Source organism: Zalophus californianus, chromosome 11 (genome assembly GCF_009762305.2).
Source record: "Zalophus californianus isolate mZalCal1 chromosome 11, mZalCal1.pri.v2, whole genome shotgun sequence".
Lineage (NCBI taxonomy): Eukaryota > Metazoa > Chordata > Mammalia > Carnivora > Otariidae > Zalophus > Zalophus californianus.
In genome coordinates, this window is record NC_045605.1 from 14,467,892 (window position 1) to 14,487,194 (window position 19,303).

Sequence of the window (19,303 nt, forward strand, 5' to 3'; positions counted from 1 at the left end):
GTCCTAACTCGTACGAATAGGATGGAACGGCTCGGAAGGACAGGCTTGCATCATGAGAAAGCAGAAATTCAGCACAAGTGAAGCTTCCTCACCTGGAAGACCCCTACCTGCCGTTTACACTAGCCCACACCTGACACACGCCAATCCCAGCACCTCTCTTCCTGGAGCCGGCCCCCCCAGAGTCCCCCCTTCCTTAGCCATCCTTATAGCAGGATCTGGATTTTGAGAAGGGAAGAATGCAAAGACAGGCAGAGTGGGGGAGGTCGGAAATAAAATTTCACCCTCTCTTCCCACAGGAAAACTATAACATATGTCAGGAAACAAGGCACGCCAGAGCATGCATGAGATTTGTTTCTAAGTGAAAAATCCACCCCAGCGCCATTAGTCTAGAGAACTAATTCTGCCTGATTAATTTAAACTTGCCGTGTGAGTGTGAAGTGTCACCTCAAGGTGCCAATCTCTAATTATGAGCATGCCTCTTCCAGAGCTACTGGTTGTCCAAATTGAGCACATGATTACTCCTCCCCCCCCCGCACCCCCCCCCCCCGCCTTTCCACTCCACAAATATGCACCCATTTGTCTTTTCCCAGTGAATGCAAATGGGAGAAAACGAGCAATGTTGCCCTTTGGAGATAATGACGTTGGAAATTCAATACATAATGGCTCCCTAGACGCGACCAGAATAGCTTCGTGTTTCTGCTTTCCCCATGCACAGAGAAGCTGACAGCCTGTTAGCATAAGCAGGCGTCTGAACTCCCCACCCCTCCCGGAGTGCCTGGAGCCAACGTTTGTGGGGAGAGGCACCTGTTTCTCATCATATACTTTCTTCAGCCCCCTGGATCCAGGCTCAGAACAGAGGCTGTAGCTGAGTTTTTGAGCCAGGAAGAACCATGGGGACCCAGCAGGCACCCCCATTCAGTCTCTCGACCAGCCCTGCAACCAGACAATGACCCACTAGCCCAGTCACGCATCCAGGCAAGAAAGACTTGCATCCACTTTTTCTCTTTTGCATCCCCCACTCCCACCCCCACCCCAAAGCCTAAGCTAGAGTTGAGGGGAGCAATAAAAATGATCTGGGGCTGGCAGGGGGCTGAACTTTATAGCAGAGTGTTGTGTGAAGCCTGAAGACTAATTGCTGTGAGGGGAAAGCAACTTCCGTGCAGGGCAAACTCAGTGCCTGTAGATAAAGCTGCATTTCTCCCAAGAAACAGGCAGGCCCGGCATCCTGGGGCTGTGCCCGGCCTGTCTTGGGAAAGGGGCTCATTTCTGATGGCAATGGGCTTCCAAGAGGGACACCGGACAGGTCAGCAGACCACTTGCAGTCGTGGGGACACTACCTCTCTTGTCTGTTTATAATGGACCCTTGGGTTCATTGACTTCTCCATCTCTCTCAACCCTCCTATCATTCCGTTCTCTCTTTGATGTTGTTGTTCACGTAATTGCCTCTCGGACCAAAGGCATGTTTGATGTCCACCATTTAAAGCATTATCTCTATTGATTTTCATCTTTCAGGCCTTTATGGACTTTAGGTGTGGCTGGTGGGAGGCAATGGGCATAAAACACTCACCATTCTGGCCATTCACTCTAATATTAAACATTTATATAGCCCTTGAACACAACTCCTTCCCAGCACATTGTTTAAAAGAGAGTCCACAATCGTCTTCCTAAGTTTAACTCAGAACCTCAGCTCCCCAGTCAGCAGGAGGGTTGCAATGATGTGACTGGGGCAATCACCTAAGTGGGTTGCTCCTGGATGGTGAGTAAGTTGAAGATAGGAAGGATGTCTAGTTTATGTTTTTTGTTTGTTTGTTTTGTTCGGGGATGTTTTTAAGGTTTTTTTTTTTTTTCTTATTTTATGCTTTTAACACCTGGTCTCCAACACTTGCCAATATAATAGGTGGATAATCAGTATTTACTAATGCAAAAGATTAGAGTGATACTGACAGAGAAAACCAATGTGCATCGAGAACAAGACCCCCTAGACCAGTGCTGTGAGGCCATCTGAGGCTGCCTCGTCTGACAGGCAAACAAAAGGGAGAGGTGGAAAGCAGGCTTCCGGGGACATGGGCCACAGCAGATGCATCTGGAGACTGCTCTTAAATTATGGTAAGTTGTGTTTCCAAAGATGGCCTCGATGGTATCTCCCATCCCACAGGCTCTTCTGCAGCGCCGGCCACTGCGAGGCGGCACCTGTCTCTCCTCCCTGGAATCTGGGCTGGCCGTGGGACTTAGTTTGAACAACAGAAAGAGGTAGAATGATCGCCGTATAACTTTTTAGATGGGGCCTTAAAAGAGCTGCAGCTTCTGCCTTCAATGTTTGGCACGCCACCTCTTGGAAGCCAGCCACCTTAGAAGAAGTTAGACTACCCTGCTGGAGAGAGAGAGAGAGAGAGAGAGAACATGGAGAGAGGACTGAAGCCACCGTCAACGTTCCCATCCCAGCCCCTACTCCTCAGATCTTGAGTAAATAAAATGGTGGTTGTTTTGTAAGCCATCAAGTTTGGGAGCATTTTGTTTTGCAGCAATAGATGACTCAAGCGAGGTGATTGGGGCCCACCCCAGACCCATGAATCTGATTCTCCCAGGAGAATTCTCTTCTGGAAGAGTGCTCTCCCAGGAGAGTTCTCCCAGAAACAGGACCTGGGCATCAGCTTTTTAACAGCACCTGCCCAGGGCCGGGGAAAGAGCTGAGCCTCCCCGTGACTTCTCCCGTGGACGGCTTCATTCGTGGCTCACAGACTCAGTGGGTCTGAAGTCCTAGAGCGCACAGTGCGTCTGAGCTGCAGGAACCCAGGCCAGGGACACACGTGGTAAGAGAGATAAGGCCACATCTTGGAAGAAACAGGGCACCAGAGAGCTCTGTGCACAGAGCCCTGAACAGAGCCACGGGCTCTCTGAACCGGATGAGGCCTTAGAGGATGTTTTGCAAATTGGGAGCCCACGGCCCAGAGAGGGGAACTGACTGACTCAAAGTCACCTAGCTTGTTTGTGGCCCAGTCAGGACCAGAGCAAGGTCTCCTCAGTACTGGCCCACTCTTTCCCTTGCCCGTCTATCTCTCAGGATTTCTGGGTCCTGAGGACTGAGAAAAACAGATGCTTTCTTAAATGCATGGTAACTATCTTAAAATATTAACTAAGCCTTGTACGTGTGAGTACCAATTATTAATGTCCCTATTAAGGTGAACATCCCAAGAGTATCCAGAGTAAGAGAAAGATCAGAATAAAAGGTGGAATTCATCTGGGCTGCCTTCCTAAAAGAGTTGACCCTGAAGGAGAAGGATGGGGGTCTGAGGCAGGAAAGGAGCAAACCCAGGCACGGAGGTGGCAATGAGACACGTGGGCGGTACAGTCTGATCTACTTGGCAGGTTCAGAAAGGCCTGCTGGGAAGGAACAGGGATTTACAAGAGTCCATCTAGGGTCTGTTTTCTTATCTGGTTCCTCCACCCGCGGAGGGGAGACAGGACTGGCGGCTGCCCAAAGGGGAGGGCCCACGGCACAGACTTCCTGAGCCCCCACCCACCCCGCTGGGCTACTAAGAAAGCTGACCAGGGCCTGGGAGACAGCTCTATGAACTGGAAAACCCTATCTGTGAGGCCAAGGCTTCTGAATCTGCTGTCAGAACTCTGCTCTCTCCCCCTCTCTCTCCCCTCAGAGTCCAGCCCCCAGCTTTATCACTAGAGGAGGCCCGAGAGACACCACCCAAGTGGGTTTATTTTTAGCTTCCTATTCTTTCCTAAGAGCTGCCTTGCACAGAGCACGTAACTTAAGTGTTCCCAGCTGCCCTGTGCTGAGAACTGAACAAAAGAGAAGGGATTTTGCTTGTGATAGGAGAGGTCAAGGCCAAGCAGACGGAAGAACTACCTTTGTGGTCAGAATGGGCCAAACGAGTGAGGCTGGTCAATTTCTTTCTTTGGCAAATAATTCTCACTCAGCGGTTGAATCGATAACTCTGTCTGCAGGTTCCGCACGGAAGAGCAGATTCCTTTGGAAAAGGAGTAAGAGGCTGGTAGGGTGAGCATGGGGAGCCGCGAATTAGAATCCAGGACTGCTGGTCTTGAATGAGTCACCTGACTTCTCTGAGTGTCCCTCTCCTCTCTGGGAAGATGGTATTAATGCCACTCTCTATTCCATAGGGTTCTTGTGGGGACCGATCGAGCTAACCCTCAGAAAGTACGTGCTGCCTAGCAATGGCAACTGCTCGATCGATAATCCTTTCTTGACTTCCCTGTCCTCGCTAAACCCACTTTGACCAGCCTCAAGATAGAATCCTATCTTTAGCCAACACCCACTATGACTCTACCAAATGCCAGGCATGGAACAAGTCAGGTCGCCATGTAACATGCCCCCTGCATCTGACCTTGACACCTTTGCAGACCACCAGGATCCTGGGTGCTCTGGGAGGGATGCAAGCGTCACTGGCCCCACCCTGTGTCTGGGGGACCCTGATCAACCCATCTGATCTCCCTGAGCTGGCTCAGGTTGCAGAGCCAGGGAACTGCATGTCAAGGCACCGCCAAGTTGAAGTGAGCATTTCCCGTATGGCTGGCACAGGGCTAATGAGTTCACATGCATCACCTCACTTAATCCAAAGATCAGCCCTGCGAAGCAGACCCTATGATCCATCACCCCTATTTCCGAGACAGGGAAACTGAGCCTGAAAGAAATGAAGCAACTTCCTCAGAGTCGCCAAGTTGATAAGCGGCAGAGCCAGGACGCGAACCTGGGTGCAAATCGGGTACTCATTTGGGGTTTCGTCTGGTGAAGATACAACCTTAGTGCTTGGTTTTCAGGCACTCTGGCCCCTTCTTCCCAGGAGGAGATTCCGCTCCCCGGGGCTCCCACCGTGCATGATCCTATGATGCAAGGACACCTTCTCACAGCCACCAGCCACCCGCAAGCCCTGCCCTGTGTGGGGCCCAGGCCCTGGCACCTGCCTCGCCTTCTCTGTCTCTCCCTGCACACCAGAGCCGTTAGCCAGGGATAGGCGGGAAATTGTTCTCTTTGCCCTGGCCATCGGCTTAGGGGCTGTGCAGGGAGGTATTTTTCCACTCTGAATAGGCCATTTCTCTTGCTCTCCCATTGTGAATTTCCTGCTTTCTGCACCATTGAGATTAGATTTCTGTCTGTGATAAAAGAAGGGCACCTCATGGCTGCTCTGCCCAGAAACTGGTGAGAAACAGGGGCTCAGCTGGAGACCTATCTGCCTATCATCATTACCATCGTCATTTAAAATCTGCTACGTGGCCCAGAGTGCCTGCCCTAGACTTGGGAGTGCTTTGAGAGGACAAGGTGAAGAAGATGGGGGTGAGTTTCCTGCCACGAGGATGCCTCCATGCCAACCTCCACCTGCAGGTCAAACATCCCAAAGCCTGTCCCACACAGGTGCATTCAGACACACACGTCCTCTGGGAGTGCTTTTTAAACTGATGGGCAAATCTCAACCGCCAGGGGTTAAATCACAAACTGCTGCCCACCGCCTCCCCCCACCGCCCCCGCAAGGGGATGCTGATGCTTCTGGTCAGGGGACCACACTTTAAGAACCAGCCCCTTCATACACCCGCCAATAGCTCTCAGATAGTCACACGTGTGCTCAAAGGCACGGGCGCATTCAGACACAAGGTCCTGCCTCCTCTTCAGCACCCTTGGGCCCCACGCTCCGGCCTCGCTCTCTGGACTCCAACCTCTCCGGGCTTCTTTGCATTCTCCACGCTGTGCTCCTCCTGCCTCGGGAGGGAACAGATGGGAGAAGAGCGAATTAAGGGGGAAAGGCAGGAATGTGGGGAATGGCAGGAGATTCTCCTGGCAAGATGGCTCCCACTGAGGGTGGAAAAAGAGATGTCAAACTTTCTCTCCACTGGAACATGCGTCCTGCTAATCTCTGTCTGGTTAAGGCCTCCTTAGCCTTCAGACCTTAGCTCTAAGCCCTTTTTCAAGGAAGCCTTCTCTGATTTCCTCTACTGCCCTGGCCACCATCACTAGACCAAGGCAGAGTCCAGTTATAAGTGGCCCTATCTTCGTATAATTTTTTTTCACATGGTTATGGCAGGTTTTTTAAAAAATATATGTCTGAGGGGCACCTGGGTGGCTTAGTCAGTTAAGCGTCCAACTCTTGATTTCAGCTCAGGTCATGATCCCAGGGTCGTGAGGTAGAGCCCTGCATCGGGCTCCATGCTGGCCATGGAGCCTGCTTAAGATACTCTCTCTCTGCCCCTCCCCACCTCATATGTGCATGCATGGGCTCCCTCCCCCCCAAAAAATGTATGCTTGATCCCATGAGAGACAGGATCATGCTGAGTTTATCACAGTTGCATCCCTACCTGCCTCATGGTAGATGCTCAGAAACATTTGTTGAATGAATAAACGAACCCTCACACATGTACACAGCTCATATGTACACACAGGTATTCACACAAGAACACATTCACCTGTATTCTCTCACGTCTGCCCTCAGCATTCTTTGCAGAAAAAAGTAGCAGACACTGTTTGGACACTGTTTGAGGTACAGAGGTTAATTCAGCTCTTCTGAAAAACAGTTCAGCATTTGAAATAGAAATGTAAACAATCCTACTTATTGAAATTTACTCACGGCAACAGTGTTTAGAAAGCAAACTCTGGAAACTAACTACCCCTACTTAGATGTTGACTGACAGGTTAAGTCAATTGATATATCTATACAATGGAATATGCTACAACTGTTAAAGATAATAATATCCAGCCCTTTGGGGAAGGTACTTATCTCATATTGTTGAGAAAATGAAATTAAGATACAAAATAATCTGTAAAATATGATCCCATTTACATAAAATTGTAGCCCTCTCCCTATGAATGCATAGAGGTGTAAATAGATGTTACCAAAATGCAAAGAATATTTACCTCCAGATGGTGGGGTTTATTTTTTTTAAGATTTTATCTATTTATTTGGGAGAGAGAGAGTGTGTGTGCAATAGAGAGAGCATGAGCGAGGGCAGAGGCAGAGGGAGAGGGAGAAGCAGACTCCCCACCGAGCAGGGAGCCCGATGTGGGGCTCCATCCCAGGATCCTGGGATCATGACCTGAGCTGAAGGCAAACAGTTAAGTGACTAAGCCACCCAGGTGCCCTGGATGGTGGGATTTAAAATGATTCTTTATTTCTTCTTTGCAATAGTAGCTACTTCATATTGTTGTGGAAGATTAAATGAGATCAAGTGTGTGATGATGTGGAGAGTTTATAGCATGACGCTTCACGCAAATATTTCTCTTTATATTATTTGTACAGTTTCCAGGATTGTTTTGATTTTTAAAAATTCTTCTGTAGTGAGAGCAAAGTTACAAAATCACAAAAACAATGACGCTTTAAAAAATAGATCCGGCGGGAAAGGACCAAGGAGAGGACACCATGATAAAGGGCAGGTATGCGCCTCCACCTCTACCTCAAACCCCACTCCCAACATTTAACACAGTCCTCGGTACTAGTAAGTCCTTGCAACAATTTGTTGAATTCAACTGGTTTGGAGCATTCATTAGTCCAGTGAGAAGGTTTATCAGAGAAGAATCTGATGGGGTACTAATCTCTAGTCCCACCACGAGGCAGACCCCACCCAGATTTCACTGTTGATATTGAGGGCGTCAGCCAGGCTTCCCCAGTGGGGTGGAGTGATTGGAGTGTTCCTCTCTCTCTCTCCCTTTTTCAGAGATTTTATATATTTATTTATTTGAAAGAGAGAGAGATGTTGAGAGCACAGTGGCGGGGTCGCGCGGGGGTGAGGGGCAGAGGGAGAAGCAGACTCCCCACTGAACAGGGAGTCCAACACGGGACTGGATTCCAGGACCCTGGGATTATGTCCTGAGCAAAAGGCAGAAGCTTCACCAACTGAGCCACCCAGGCGCCCTGACTGGAGTGTTTCTAACTAAAATTAGAGCCCTCGCCTGGGATGCCTCAAGTCCAGAAAGTTAAGGAAATACAAATCCCCACTCTTTCTCCCACCCACTGAGCTCTTCATTAAACTGCAGTTAAATCAACATCTCTCTTTTTCAAAAAGACCCAACATCACGGCAGAAAGCTAACTAGCCCTTCCGCTTCTTTAGATGAGAGATTGTTCACTTTTTCCTGAAAGTGGGCAGTAGTGGGGCAGATAAAGACATGGTTCGAAAACAATTTCCAGGAAGCAACTATCCAAAGTCAACACCAGCAGACTTCCAGTTTTTGTCTTGTTGTGTGGTCTAATGTGGCAGTCCTCCAAGTGTGGGAGTGCCTGGGAACTTTTCAGGGGATCAGCGGGTCAAAACTATTTTCATAATAATACTATGATGTCATTTGCCTTTTTCATTGTGTTGACCTTTGCACCTACGGCACAAAAACAATGGTGGACAAAAACATTGGGTTCTTCTCACGAATCAAGGTGAGGGCACCAAACTGTGCTTCTAGTCACCTCACCACCACACACTTGCCAATTTCGCTTAGGAACATCCTTGGTGAAGGAGTAGAAATGATTAATTATTAGAAGTTATTAATTTATTTAAATCTCAATTCCCAAATACATGTCTTTTTAATATTCAGTGTGAAAAAAATGAAAGCACTTCTGCTGCATACCAAAATTCTGAGGTTGTTTTGAGAAAAAGCACTTGTATGTTTCAGCTGTGGGCTGAACTTGCCACTTTTTTCATGAAACACCATTTTTACTTGAAAGAAGATTGACAAACTGTGACTACTCCAACTTGATAGCTGGCAACCATTTTCTCAAAAATGAACAAAATGAGATTGTCACCTCAAAGAAAACATCTGACAGTGTTTGTTACAGATGATATAATTTAAACTTTCAATTGAAAATTAGAATTTTGGAAAATTTGGGATCCTTTACCAGGAGCTTCCTGATCCTTAAAGACTTTTCTGATGAGATCAGCGGTGATATGAATAGATATTGTTTTTTATATTGTATAATGAAACGTGTCAACATCTGGAAGACGTTCATAACTCAGAACCAATATTTTCTAAATGATCAATGCATGATGTTACAAAATTAGACATGGGTAAACAATCCATTGAGAGTGCCACAAAGACCAAGAGATTGTAAGACAACCATGTACAAAAAGTTCATTGACAGATTTCAAGTTCCACATTGCAACTAACTTTTACCAAACTGCTGCTTGTCAAGTTTGCATATGGTATTAAAGTATCCACAATTATTTGAAAAGGCTATTAAAATACTCTTTCATGGGGCACCTGGGTGGCTCAGTCAGTTAAGCATCTGCCTTCAGCTCAGGTCATGATGTCAGTATCCTGGGATCGAGCCCCACATCAGGCTCTCTGCCCAGCAAGGAGTCTGCTTCTCCCTCTCACTCTCCCTTTGTGCGCACTCTCTCTCTCTCTCTCTCTCTCTCAAATAAATAAAATCTTTTTTTAAAAAAATACTTTTTCACTTTCCAACTCTGTATCTGTGTGAGATCTTCCTTCATATATTTCAACCCAAACAACATATCACAACAGATCGAATACTGAAGAAGTATAAGAATCCAGCTATGTTTTGTTAAGCCAGATAGTAAAGAGATTTGCAAAAGTAAAACAATGCCACTGTTCTTATTTTTTGTTTTGAAAAATATAGTTATTTTAACAAAATTATTATTTATGTTAACATGTGATTAAATACCTAGCTGTAAAGGTCATAAAATAGGTACAGGATCTGTATGCTGAAAACTATAAAACTTAAATGAAAAAATCATGGAAAATCTAAATAAATGGATAACACAGGGCGCCTGGGTGGCTCAGTAGGTTAAGTGTCTGCCTTCAGCTCAGGTCATGATCCCAGGGTCCTGGGATTGAGCCCTGTGTCAGGCTCCCTGCTCAGCGGAGAGTCTGCTTCTCCCTCTCCCTCTGCCCCTCCACCTTGCTCATGCTTTCTCTCTCGCTCTCTTTCTCTCAAATAAATAAATAAATAAATAAATAGATGGATAACAGACCATGCTCATGGTTTGGAAGGCTCAATAGTTAACATGTTAATTCTCTCCAAATAGATTATAGATTTATCGCAACCCCAATAAAAACTTCAACAGGATTCTCTGTAGATAGAGAATCCTAAAACTTGTATGGAAAAATAAGGAATCAGAATACCTAAAATAATTTTGAAAAAAAATTTGGATGACTCCCCCTACCCAACTTCGGGACATACTATTAAGCTATGGTAATTAGACAGGGTGGTGTCGGTGAAAAGGACAGACACATAGATCAATGGAATATTAGACTCACACAGATATGCTCCATTGACTTTTGATGAAATGAAAGGGCAATTGGATGGGAAAAGTGCAGTCTTCAATAGATGGTGCTGGAACAACTGGACATCCATTAACAAACAGATGAACCTCAATCTAGATCACAACGGTATCCGAAAGTTAACTCTAAATGGATCCTAGTCCAAATAAAAAACATAAAACAACAAAATTGTTAAGAGAAAACATCAGAAGAAGTCTTCATGAGCTTAGATTTGGCCAAAAGTTCTTAGCACAATCCGAAAAGAAAAAAAATGATAAATTGGAATTCAGCAAACTCAAAACTTTTGCACTATAAGGGCACAATTAAGAGGATGAAAAGACAAGCCACATAGGGAGAAAATATTTATAAATCACATATCCAAAAAAGACTAGTATCTAGAATATATAAAGAACTCTCAGAATTCAACAATAAGACTAGTATCTAGAATAGATAAAGAACTCTCAGAATTCAACAATAAGAAACAAACAACCCAACAAAGAAACAGGAAGCTCTGAACAATTAGTCAAAAAGGCAAAAGTAACACATAATGGCAAAATAACACATAAAAAGATGCTCAACATCATTAGTCATTAGAGAAATGCAAATTAAAACCACAATGAAATACCACTACACACCTATTAAAATGGCTGCCATAAAAAATCTGAGCAATACCAATCACCGAGAGGATGAGAGGCAGGTGGAACTCCTATATTGCAGGTGGGATGCAGAATGGTACAGATCCTCTGAGAACAGCCTGTCAGTTTCTTATAAAGTCAAACATACATCACCATATGACCCAACAATCCCACCTGTAGTAATTTATCCTAGAGGAAGGAAAACTTCGGTCACATGAAAATCGGTACACCAGCAGTGAAATCTATGCTTATCTTAATTTCCGCCATGATCTTATCAAGAAGGAATGGCTTTGACTCAAAAGAGAATTTCTAGGCCTTTGTGCAATGTTCTCGACAGAGACAGGACTGGACTGTCTCCAAGGAGAAGGGCTTTGGGGGGCAGAAGAGAGGGTAGCAGCTAGAGCCTGACCCAGGGAGAGGGGGGTTCTTGAGACTGGGGGTACAGAGGGCTGCAGACTCGTGAGCTATTGCCTGTACCTGTAAAATCCTCTGAGGGCCCTTCTTTTCACTACATCTGTGTCTTTGGGGTAAATACCCAGTAGTGCAATTGCTGGGCCATAGGGTAGCTCTATTTTTAATTTTTTGAGGAACCTCCACACTGTTTTCCAAAGTGGCTGTACCAACTTGCATTCCCACCAACAGTGTAAGAGGGTTCCCCTTTCTCCACAACCTCTCCAACATTTGTTGCTTCTTGCCTTGTCAGTTTTTGCCATACCCCAACGTTCATAGCAGCGATGTCCACAACAGCCAAACTGTGGAGAGAGCCGAGATGCCCTTCAACGGATGAATGGATAAAGAAGATGTGGTCCATATCTACAATGGAATATGACTCAGCCGTCAGAAAGGATGAATACCCAACATTTGCATCCACATGGATGGGACTGGAGGAGATGATGCTAAGTGAAACAAGTCAAGCAGAGAAAGTCAATTATCATATGGTTTCACTTATTTGTGGAACATAAGGAACAGCAGGGAGGACATTAGGAGAAGGAAGGGAAAAACGAAGGGGGCAGAAATCGGAGGGAGAGACCAACCATGAGAGACGATGGACTCCGAAAAATAAACGGAGGGTTCTAGAGGGGAGGGGGGCCGGGGGATGGGCTAGCCCGGTGATGGGTATTAAGGAGGGCACGTCCTGCACGGAGCACTTGGTGTTATACGCAAACAATGAATCATGGAGCACTATATCAAAAACCAACGATGTAATGTATGGTGACTAATATAATAAAAAAATAAAATAAAATAAAATCCTCTGCGGGGCACCTGTGAAGGCTACAGATGGAGTGCCCAGCCTGGAGAGCAGGGTGCAGGCTCCCTCAGAGCATAGCATCCTGGGGAAGAACAAGAGGAGGAACGCTTTCCAGCCAGGCTGGAAAGTTCAGAGTCAGATTTTAACCTACTTTTATAAAGAAAGGTGACATGTCTTATACCGTCATGGCATGGAACAAATTCCTGCTGACTCCACTGGGTGTTCACTGAAACCCCAGAGAGCAGAAGGTGGTCTCCTGGGGAACACCACTTACGGAGCTTGTGGGAGACAGAAGGAGCAGCCAGACGGCCAGAAGGGAGAGCTTGATGCCACAGAAGAGAAGGCAATTTCACCAACTAGAGACTCCTCGGCAGTTCAATGCTGCGGGGATTCCAATAGGGCTGAGGACAGAAAAGTTGCCATCGGATTTGGCAACACGGTGGCTCACTGATGTGATGGGGCAGGATCCAGATGGCTGCGGCTTGAGGAGTCCATGGGGCATGAAGACGTGTGTCCCCTCACAGTCCTGAACCATCAGCTCCATTGGCCGAGTGGTCAGGTGCTTCCAGGGCAGAGTCAGGGCCAGGTACCTATCCTGGTGCCATCAGCGGCAAGAGAGAGCAGAGTGAGCTCAACCCAGTGGATCTCCATGACTGAGAGAAACCCCCAGCAGGAGACGTCCACCTGCCCTGGGTGGTGGTGTCACTTTCATGGAAGATCAACCCCATTGCTATAAAGCTAAGAGGCAGGTCTATACAGAGACATGGCAAATCTCCGAAGAAACTTGAACCCTTTGAAGATGTATTCAAATTCCCCACTCCTGTCTCATTTGTTTGCTGAAGGGGCGGAGAGAGAGGTGAAGGATCTGGCCCTTCTGCTGCAAATTCAACATTTGTTTAGAGGGCTCAATATGCCAGTCCCCTTGTGCTGCATGTTTACCCATAGCCTCCCATTTAATCCTGCCACAGCACGCGGGGGAAATACAGCTATGCTGCGTGAGGGAACAGAGAGGCTGGCTTGCCCGAGATCACATGGCTAAGTAAGTGGAGCTCGAATTTGTGCCTCCGGGTAGCTCGAGTCCAACCTCACTGCTCTCTCCACTAAAACATAGTGTAATGACGGGAATTCAAAACTTCCCAGCTCCCTCCTTGTATGAAAAGTGAGGAACTTATTCTGGGACTCGGGCCTTGGGCCGAGGAAGTATCCTGCTAGGCCCATGCCCCACGTCTGGCAGGCAGGAGCGGAGCCGTGTGGGACCAGAGCCCAGGCCGGGCCCTCCTCTTCTCTGAGGACTCATCTGAGACGATCTCCACCTGGACAGTCCAGGCTGCTTATCTCCAGAGCATGGACTCATCGTGAGACCAGGGTGAGCCTGCTGTCTGGGCTGGGCAGCAGAATTCCAAGGCACAGGAAGCCTGGGCCAGTGCAGAGGAGGTAGAGAATGAGTGGCATGAGCCTCTCAGAGCCGCCCACCCACATTGAGGAGACACAGAGGTATCTTGGGGTGACAGCTTATTATGGCAGAGGAGGGCCTCGCAAAAAGCATCCACTGGGGACGTGAGTGCGAGAGGAGTCAGGAGGCCTCCTCCCATTCATAATGCATTTGTCTCAGGTTCTGGAAACAGCATGAGCTAAGCCTCCGGTCATGTGACACTCTAAGGGGTGTGCCCAGCCTTCTCTGTGGAGTTGGCCTGCCCTGCCCCTCCCACGGCAGAGGCCTGGTGGAGAATGGAAAGATACACAGAGCCAAGCGGCAGATCCTATGAGGTCACAGCTAGGAGAAACCTACCTGACTTGGGAAAGCAGCTTTTAAAGTTGGACAGCCTGGATTCAAAGTCCAGCTCTACCACTTTAACAGTCGTGTCTTCGGGGAAGCTTAGTTCGCTTCCTTTGGCCTTTGCGTCCTCATCCATAAAACAGGGACAATAGTGCCTACTCCGTGCTTTCGGGAGATAAGACACATCAGGTGGTTAGCACAACATCTGGTACATAGCACACATTCAGCAAATGCTAACTCTTATCATCATTATCCTCATCATTATGGTTACAGGGAGCTCTCCACGTGCATCTCCCAATGTCCCCCCAAGTGCATCAGGACATTGGCTAAGCAATTATGGGAAACAATAGCCCTTGGGAATCTATCCAAACTCCAGAGGCAGCTGGATGGGCAGCCAGGCTGTAACTGGCTCTGCCCCACACCCAGCACACTCACGTGGCCCTCCCCTCCTTCCCCAGGGGTAAATTCAGCAGTCAGTGGAGTTGACAAAGCCAGAGAGTCTGAGGGGTACCTGGAGATGCCTGGGAACCAGGGGCCAGAGGACGGTGTCACCAGCAACCCCCCACCATCCCCCACCAAGACAGACACGCACAACTTTCTGGAAATTCTGGACCATTTCGGGAAGTCCCATCACCCTGTTCCATGATTCTTATGGCCTCTATTAATGTCCGGTGTCTAAGGAAAATGCTTTTCTTTTCCTATTGAGATACTGCTTTTTCTCTAGCTTATCTCTCCCACGCACCCCTGCACCCCTGCAAGTCACTTCTGCCCTAGGAAGCCAAAGAGAGAGAAGAAGGGTCTGAAAAATAATGTGGCAGGAAGCCTCCTCACTGGATGTTTAGATGGAGGAGAAATAAGCTTTGGATGAAGCCACTGAGGTTGTAGGAAACTGTGGGCTATTATTAGGGTTGCTGTGTTACTTCCTAGTACGCTAAGCCTGGCACCTGCCCCTCCCCTATACCTTTTTGTTGGGATGGAGCCAGAAAAGAACTGAAGGAGGGACTTCTCCCCCTCACACTGACATGAGAGAGTAAAGAAAACAAATCTGAGGTGTCCCAAGGCCAGGCCCATGGACGCAGGCTTGGAGAATTCTGTTCACGGCCAGAGGCAGGGGTGTGCACAGTGGGGCACTGGCCATGCACCCACGGGATCATAATGACTGAGGTCAATACAGTCAATGCAAGAAAAGCAAGTGCAGAGCAAGAAGGGATAGATCTTCCAGAAGCCAATGGGACCACCTATCCAATTCTGGTGGAACTACCTGAATAAGCTTTGGGGCTTTCTTATAACCATGAATTTTGCTGAGCTCGACAAAGGCAGAGGTAAAGAAAGAGGAAGAATGGAAAAGGAGAAAGCATAAGCGCTGGATTGTTCTTCACTCACCCCCATCTGGGTTTTTTGGTGAAGGTTTACTTACTTTTTAAGACTCCTTTCAAGCCCTCACCTCCTCTGTGAAGCCTCCCTGACCTCTCCAGGCGTGACTGGTAGCTTCCAAGTATGGTGCCCATACTCATCATAGCTTCCGTCACACTGGGTCACAATCATGAGTTCCTGAGAACACTGTCATAGCCTTTGCACCCCCGGGCCTGTCATGAGTACCTGGTACAGAGTCGGCACTGATTTGGTGGGTGGGTGGCTGGCTGGCTAAATAAATACACAGAAGCCACAGCTGAGGAACCAAAACTAAGAACCCAAACTGAGGCTGTCTGGGCACCTGGGTGGGCAGCGTATCAGTAGAACATCCAATCACAAATTTTTCAGGTCACACAACTTTTATTGCTGAAGACCATTGCCGGGGCTGCCGTAGACATGAACGTTGCCCTCCCCCTCCCCCAGCCCTGATAACACGCAAGCAGCCCCCTCGCACCGTGCCCAGCCATGCTGCCTGCCTGAGCTGGGCTGGACTGACCCGCATGGACCCTGCCTCTGAGAGTCATAGCACCATGAGGCAGGCCCAAGAGAAGTGAGGGGAATGGGACTGGGCAAGGAAGAGCTGGCCCAGAGGAGAGGCTGGGGGTGGCCCAGGCCTCAAGCGGGCACGGAGGCCGGGCACGCTGATGGCTCACAGGAGCTGGGCAACTCAGATCCCTCCACACGGCTGTTCGGAGGGCCTGGGGATGGTGTCAGCACTCTCTCCCAGGCAGTGTTCATGTCAGTGCCAGGTTTCTGAAACAACTGAGAACTTGAAAGGCGGAGAAGCTGAGAGGAAATTGCAAGGCCCAGGACAGCGCTGGGTACGAGGGGGGCCTGTCCACCTGGACTCTCTCAGGCGCCGAGGCCCACGGAGAACAACGGCCATTTCTTCATGCCCTGGTTGTGGCCTTCGGATGCAGCAGCACTTGTGGCTCTCTGTGATGGATTTGCTCACCAGCCCCCGTGAGGACTCCCTACCCTGAGGACCCCAAAGGGCTCCTTCATCCGGGCCCTTGAGGTGAGGAACATTCAGCAGCACTCTGGAATGGCACAACTGCCATAAGTCCCTTAGAGTTTGGGGGGTAATGGCTGCTAGTGCTTCAGGCTCCTGGAATTTTTGGAGAATCTTGAAAAAGGCATCTACTTCCATTTCTTGAATATAAAAATAAAATAAAAATCTGCCCCGACCGCCTGTGACCGAACAAGAACAGCTGTGAACCTGGACAACCGCAGTGCTGTCAGCCCTCCACATCCGGGCACTAGCCCAAGGTCTGAGAAGGGGCAGGATGCTCGTAATGCCAAGGGGAGCATCTTTCTGCTAGGGCCAGCCCAGGCCCTACACCACCGGGGTGTTACCTGGGCTGCTGGTGGCCACGCAATCTGGGCTAGTCTCCGAGTCAGAGTCAGAGGAGCAAGGATTCCTGATGTGAACTTCCAGGCCCTTCTCTGGGCCCCGTTTGGGCTTCACTTCCTCCATCCGTCATGGACACCCCTGCGGGGACCTCCACAGTGCCCCCACACTGTTAACTCCAGGTGCTTTCCAGCCTGGGGTTTGGGAAAGAGCTGACCACTCTCCTGGTTTCTGAAGACCTTGGGAGACCAACAACACACACACACACACACACACACACACACACACACACACACACACACGTGCGTACAAGCATGCACACGGGCACACACGCGCGCGCATACCACAGGTGCACGCGCACACACACACATGCACACATGCACACATGCATGAGTATTCACAGAGGCAACAGACAGCGGAGGTGGGAGTGACAGAGGTGCCCGGTGGCCTTTAGCCCAGGTGACACTGCGGATGGCCCCGACACTTTGGCCAGTGCCGTGAGGTAGGACAGGCCAGCTGCTTAGGATTTCCGGAAGCGCACCTCCCTCTGAGGACGAGAACAGGGAGAACAGGGTGAGGCTGGGTCAGGAACACAGATGTCGAAGGTGGGGGTTCAGAGCCTGAAATTCAGTCCAGCTGTCACTGGGCACTCAGTACGGAGGAGCCATGGAAGCAGAGAGACCACTAGGCTGGATTTCTGGAGCAAGCACCCGAGCTCTCTGCACTGCTCCGCCCTCGCTCGGGCCGAGGGGGGAAGGGGAGCATAGCGTTCCTGCTTTACAGCTAAGATGGCAGGTGCAGGGAAGGTGGGGCCGTGCTGGGTCGGCAGACGTGGGAGTGAAGCCCCGCGCCACAGATCTCCATGAGACTAACTTCCTGCCGAGCAGAGAGGCCTCCTGCACACGCCGCCCCAGTGGGCTGTGTGAACGCACACCTTGGCCGTCCCCGGGGAGAGGACATGCGACTGGGGCCCAGCCTGGGGCCACCCCTTTCCAACCCTTCAGAGGAAGGAAACAGAAGGCGAGAAACACAGGCTGGGGTTGGCCCAACACCCGATTCCTGTCCTGTCTTGGTGTCCTGCAACTTCTGAACACCCCCAAACATGAGGGGCGAGGGGACCTCTGCTAAGACCCCGGGGAAAGCCTGGGCCCTCTACCAGGCACCCCACCTTGGAAGTACCCAGTCTGCCCCGTGCAGTGGCCCGTGCAGGCTCTCACCTCCATCTTGCTGTAAATCCAGGGGAGGACTTCGGTCACTTTGGTGTACACACCGGGCTTGTTTCTCTGGCCACAGCCCGTGCCCCAGCTGGTGACTCCTGCCAGGTACCAGCGGCTCTTCTGCTCACAGACCAGGGGCCCCCCGCTGTCTCCCTGTGGGGGCAGCACACATCTCAGCACGGTGGGAGAGGTGGTCCTTGAGCAGGAGACGGCCGGCACCTGCTTCTCACTCAAAACCCACCACCCCAGCCTTCCCCCCACAGCCCCTGGCTCCCAGGACCCGAGCCCCACCCAGAGGCAGCCTCACCTGGCAGGAGTCTCTGCCTCCCCGAAGGTCCCCGGCGCACATCATCCTTGGGGTAAGGTAACTGTCGTAGACCAAGAAGTCATTGCATTTCTTAAAGTCGATGAGGTTGACCTGTACCTCCCGGAGGAAGGGGGATGTCTTCTCTTCAGTGACGTCGAGTGGAGGAAAGAGAAGATGGTAAAGGAGTGAGACCGGATCTGGATACCTTCACAGCCTTCTGGCCGCTCACCCCATGACACCGACTCACAGCTTCCTGGGAGTGGAGGGTACCATTCCCGTGGCTGGCCACCCAGAACATAGCGGCACACACACCCTCGCACCACACACAACCCCCTACACGTCACATACAGACAGACGTGTACACAGACAAACTCACAAGCCTGTTGGGCTGCCTTCGTGTTGCGCAGTCTCTTCTGTATTCAGAGCACCATCAAATACATCATTTCGTTTGTTTTCAGTAACTATGTGTCCTAACGAGGTGTCATTAATCCATTTACAGTTGGAGGAACTTACGGCCAAAGGCGTGACTTGCCCACAGTCGCACGGCCAGTCAGTTAGCTATGGAGCCGAGACCAGAACAAGGCTGCTCCCAAGCCAGTCACCATCCATCGCACTGAGCAAGGGAAAGGAGGCCCTGAAACACGCAACTGGCCAGACGCTAACCGTGAGGCCAGCCAAGTGCTCTGGGGCCAAACATAAACCACCCCACAGAACAAACATCAGCGAAGCCCACTCAGCTGTAGTGATGAAGCAACGCAAAACAAGACCACTTCGTAACCTTGTTTAAGCATAAATGAAAACAAGGTAGGTTACAAACCACAAAAATGTCAACCGTCCCCTCTCCCAGCCAATAGGAGTGTCTACTGCCTCTTCACCGATTATAGCTTTAGACTCAGCTTATTCTTAACTCCTAGATGAGATTATTAGGATGTCCAATCATAGAATTATCCCTGCTTCCTGAAAGCATCCAATCTAAAGAAATGCTCCACTTCTTTGAACCTTCCCCCTCCCCAAATTCCCCGGATCCTATGATAAGTCCTTTCTAGCACTCTGTTGTTAAGACTTCCATGGTTCCCCATGGTATATGTTCCCCTCTGTGCAGTGAGCAATGAGCCCAACGTGTTCAGCTAC

At 49.3% G+C, this 19,303-nt stretch overlaps 2 protein-coding genes across 6 annotated transcripts in view; both read right to left on the minus strand.

Moving 5' to 3' along the window:
* FXYD6 (FXYD domain containing ion transport regulator 6) overlaps window positions 1–10,975 on the minus strand; it is a 46,556-nt gene extending 35,581 nt beyond the window's left edge. Inside the window, exons 1-2 of one of the 2 annotated variants that reach the window (XM_027579491.2) lie at window positions 10,859–10,975; window positions 10,221–10,380 (exon numbers count right to left, since the gene is read on the minus strand). In XM_027579491.2, coding sequence (XP_027435292.1) covers window positions 10,221–10,317 — 97 coding nt within the window. In that variant the 5' untranslated portion in view covers window positions 10,318–10,380; window positions 10,859–10,975. The remainder of the gene's footprint in view (window positions 1–10,220; window positions 10,381–10,858) is intronic. The other variant, XM_027579493.2, reaches the window with a different exon arrangement.
* A 4,751-nt stretch (window positions 10,976–15,726) lies between these two features.
* TMPRSS13 (transmembrane serine protease 13) overlaps window positions 15,727–19,303 on the minus strand; it is a 29,082-nt gene continuing 25,505 nt past the window's right edge. For 2 of the 4 annotated variants that reach the window (XM_035722792.1, XM_035722794.1), the window contains 3 exons: window positions 18,173–18,315; window positions 17,866–18,018; window positions 15,727–17,195 (listed from right to left, as the gene is read on the minus strand). In XM_035722792.1, the coding sequence (XP_035578685.1) occupies window positions 17,169–17,195; window positions 17,866–18,018; window positions 18,173–18,315 (323 nt within the window). In that variant the 3' untranslated portion in view covers window positions 15,727–17,168. Of the gene's footprint in view, window positions 17,196–17,865; window positions 18,019–18,172; window positions 18,786–19,303 lie in introns of those variants that run through there. The other 2 variants (XR_004819409.1, XM_035722793.1) reach the window with 2 other exon arrangements.